This window comes from Dendrobium catenatum, unplaced genomic scaffold, assembly GCF_001605985.2.
Source record: "Dendrobium catenatum unplaced genomic scaffold, ASM160598v2 original_scaffold_55185, whole genome shotgun sequence".
Classification (NCBI taxonomy): Eukaryota; Viridiplantae; Streptophyta; class Magnoliopsida; order Asparagales; family Orchidaceae; genus Dendrobium; species Dendrobium catenatum.
The window spans coordinates 270-4,588 of record NW_021373638.1 but is presented as its reverse complement, the minus strand read 5'-3'; the positions used below and the strand labels follow the sequence as shown (position 1 = coordinate 4,588).

At 36.1% G+C, this 4,319-nt stretch overlaps 1 protein-coding gene across 1 annotated transcript; it reads left to right on the top strand.

Annotated features, from left to right (window-relative positions):
• Positions 1-400: 400 nt before the first annotated feature.
• LOC110107501 (conserved oligomeric Golgi complex subunit 6) lies at positions 401-3,792 on the top strand (the record flags this gene model as incomplete). Its single annotated transcript, XM_020837776.2, is given in 7 exon segments — positions 401-548; positions 675-782; positions 1,750-1,817; positions 2,744-2,867; positions 2,942-3,088; positions 3,165-3,428; positions 3,508-3,792. Coding segments are annotated over 7 exon segments (1,144 nt in total), but the record flags the coding sequence as incomplete, so codon positions are not given.
• Between the last annotated feature and the right edge of the window lie 527 nt (positions 3,793-4,319).

The following is a 4,319-nucleotide window of genomic DNA, read 5'->3' as shown; positions in this document are numbered from 1 at the left end:
ATAATTCGTAGTCCAAGCTCATTGGAAGATTTTATTGCTGTTGTAATTCTTTTGGGTTCTTATTCTGAGGGCATAAATTTGATCTGCTGTTGAAGATGCATTAATAGAAAGAGATAATGGATTAACATTATTCTTCTATCACCAAAGAAGCAAACTATTAAAGTTTTTTAAAAAGTACTAATTCTGATTCGTGTCCGAAGGAAGTTACTCTTCGGGAGTATGCTAGTGTTTACTGAATGCATGATAACATTGTTTCAATCTTGTGTTATTCAACTCCTTTTCTTTTGTCCAGAATAATTCTGTTAGGACAAAAAGAAATTAATTCAGCCTAAATTTTCTATGATTGCCAAATCAAAGTTGTTTCAGATGGAGTGCTATTTGTAAGCCTTATATATTACAGGATAGCGAAGGCATTGAGCAGCTGCAGTGCAAGTACTGGAGATATCATTCGTACCACTGAGAGGCTAAAGCAAGAGCTTGATGTCACTACTCAGCGCCAGGAAATTGTGTCATGCTTTCTTCGCGATTACCAACTTTCCAATGAAGAGGCATGTCAGTAGCTTTCTTGATGTATTTTTCTTTTTTTGAAGTTCAATGTCAGGGCATCAATTTATTTAGATTCTAGTAGGCTTATTTTGCTAAAACTATTAATTTTACTTCCACAATAAATGCAGATTTCTGCACTAAGGGATGAGGAACTGAATGATAATTTTTTCAAGGCACTCCAGCATGTTCAAGAAATACATGCTAACTGCAAGATACTCTTAAGAACACATCACCAGGTATCATATCATTGTCTCATCTTTTTGAAGGTTGCAGTAAATTCAAGTATGGCTTTGTTAACTTGGTAATACATTTATTAAAGATTTATGAATTATTTTAAAAAATAGCAGGGGAGGGATTGTGCCTGAAATAATGCAAGAATGAGAATTTGCATCCTTATTTCTATATGAAAATAAGTTAGTAAATGTTTTTTTTTAAAACCCTTGATCTGAAATACGTCCTACCAGTCTGTTAATGCATGAGTGTGTGGTGTAGGCCCAAGTTGTGGAAATAGTATCCGCTTTTTCTTTTTGTGGTTGGTGTTCTAAAAAATGCATAATTAGAACATCAGGCTCCTGCCAGTTATAGTATCCGGGGAGGGATTGGTTGTGTTGCCTTAACCTTATATGTGCTTTTAGCAGAGATGTTGCTTTGTAGTGCAAACTGTGGCCACTAATCACCAGAGGGACAATCTGACCTGCGTGCCCTTCCTTTTTTGTTTGATCTTCTGAATTTGCATATTTACTCATGAGCTTGAACTAGATAGTTCATAAATTCTTCCTAACATCAAAGGAAAACTCTAACAAAATTATCCTACACATTAAAATTGTAGCTTTGCTTCAAAATTGAAGTCTAATTATTGACTAGAAACTGAAAATACGAGCTTGTTAAACTCGAGTTTGCAGTCAAATAGCTGAATGGAATTATTACCACGACAAATGATATGCCGGAAAATTTTGATTTGAAATAGAAAAAAAGATCAAGAAATGTCTAAAGAATGTTGTTGCATTATTTTTCCTTTGATGTTATTTTATCTGTTGCTCCTCAGAATGCAAAAAGATTAACCAGCTTGTTTCCATTCTTTTCCAAATTTGTCAAATGCATTTTTAAAAGACGAAATATCTGCTTATGTGATGATGCCGGTGCATGAAAGCTTTTCATTCATTTTAGAGGTATGCATGACTATGATCATAAGCTTTTTTGCAGCGTGCTGGTTTGGAGCTTATGGACATGATGTCTGTTTACCAAGAAGGTGCATATGAAAGACTATGCAGGTAAAGCATCCTTCGTAGTGTTAAAATTGCTGAGTACTAGAATGCTATTAATGCAGAAAAGCTAATGCTTTTTTATTTGTTGCTGTGTTGCAAATCAGTGCTGGTGGTAAGAAAGCTTTCAAAACACGCCTCATGTTTCTTTCAGATTAAATGCTTGCTGCAAACTTTGCATTGCAAGGCATTTTTAGAATGTCTTTAAGTATTCATGCGATTGCTTGATCAACTATAACTGATGGAAATAGCTTGTATGAATTTTTAAACCATGTTTGCTTCCTCTTAGCTATGATACTTTCCGCAATGTATCTGGAGTGTAGGCAAATACATGAGGAATGTATGTTCCACTGGCAGTGTGAAGTCCTATGGAATATTTTGCTAGGATATGATGGATTTCATCCATTAAATAAAATTTCTTTGAAATGGAGATGTTCCTTGAGCATATACAAGCCTTTATGTGGCGGGGATGATTATCACTGGTAGTAGAAGCTTAAATTCTCAAAAAAAAAGATGTGTCAATCCAGCCAAGATGAAATATATTAAACAAAAATGTAGATTAGGTTATTATGCTACGAGTATCCAAAGAAAGCCTAGCCTTATGATAAGACAATTGGGTCCTGAAGGCTTGTGGAAGCACTAATAAACAAATTAGTAGAATTTTATGTATGAAGTTAAACTTTGATGGGAGAAGTATATTTCTGGAAGTGGCATTCTATAGGAAAGTGATTTTTCTGACATTGATGCATATTTTGTGCACCTGGAATATTGGTTAATCTGAACTGGGAGTTTTTTTTTATACTACTGTAGATTCTTCTGTATATTGAATTGTGAGTGCATGAGACTGGACCATTGTAAATGCAATACTTTTGTAGTTAACGTTATCCATTCTGCTCATGATGCTTTTTGACTGCACCTTGATCTTATAATTCCAGATGGGTTCAGGCGGAGTGTAAAGAGCTGGGAGACACTGATAACCCTGAAGTTGGTGATCTTCTTAAGAGGGCTGTCCGTTGCCTGAGAGATAGGCCAGTTCTTTTCAAGTATTGTGCAGAAGAGGTCTGAAGTAATCTCCATAGAGGTATACAAATTGACTCCAATTCAGTATGCACACTAATTTGCTATGTAATCAGGTTGCAAATATGAGGCATCATGCTTTGTTTAGAAGGTTCATAAGTGCTCTTACACGCGGAGGGCCTGGAGGGCTGCCTAGACCCATTGAAGTGCATGCACATGATCCTTTGCGCTATGTTGGTGATATGTTGGGATGGCTACATCAGGTTGGGCAATGTCAACCACTTCGACTGGATACCATATTTTATAATTACTGATGTTTGAATCTTTCTTCATGAGAAGGCTATTGCATCAGAAAGGGAACTTGTACTTGTATTACTTGATCCGGATGCCATAACTGATACAGGGTCAGCTGCTCATCTGTTTGGGAGGAACCCTGAAAGTGATTCCACAAAATCAGAACCTGATGCGACGTTTGTTCTTGATAGAATATTTGAAGGGGCATGTCGACCCTTCAAAATCAGAGTCGAGCAAGTTCTGCAGTCTCAACCTAGTCTTATAGTTTCATACAAACTAAGCAATACTTTGGAGTTCTATAGCTACACTGTGAGTTTGTAAACTTATTCAGTTATTTTGAGCACTATAATATTGTCCGATTTTGGTCTTGATAATTATTTCCTTACAGATTTCAGACCTGTTGGGAAGAGAAACTGCTCTCTGCAACACCCTTTGGCTACTCAAAGATGCTGCCCACCAAACATTCCATAATATACTGAAAAACCGAGGGGACAGGTTGTTAAGATATCCCCCATTGGTTGCGGTTGATTTATCGCCACCTCCAGCAGTAAGAGAGGGAGTGTCTTTGCTTCTTGAGCTTATTGAAACTTACAATGGCATGATGGTTTCTGCATCTGGCATGAAGCCAGACTTTGATCCAGTGTTAGCTGCTTTACTTGATCCAATAATTCAGGTATCTTTTGTCCAAATTTTATCTTTGCATGAGTGAAATTTCTAAGTTCGTAGTTGCTAAATGCTGATATTAGTATACTTTTCCTGCTAAAATTCTGATATATAAAGCGTTAAAGTTGGCTCATAACAGCAGCAAGTGTTGATTTTGCGGCTCCAGAAGTCTTCAATGAGCTATTACTTTTTATAGTTAATTAACATTTGATGAAGTAATGCTCCAGCATTTGCATTTTCTTTTCGTGAAACCTTTTTCAATATTTAGGTATCTAGTTAGTGTTGAGATTCACATGAAAGTTGAAAATAGTCTCACATAAGAAGTGAAATAAGAGTTGAGTTCTTAATATACTAGTTGTGAGTTGTGACTCTTAACAACTAGTTTATACTTTTTTGTTGATTGGTACATATATAGTAGTATATTCGGTTCAACTTGAGCTCGAAATGTTTCATCTTTATAACAAGTGGTATTAGAGCTGATTGTTCACTTGAGATAAAGTCTTTCATGCAGTTTATGAGCCTTATTGGTCTTGGCTA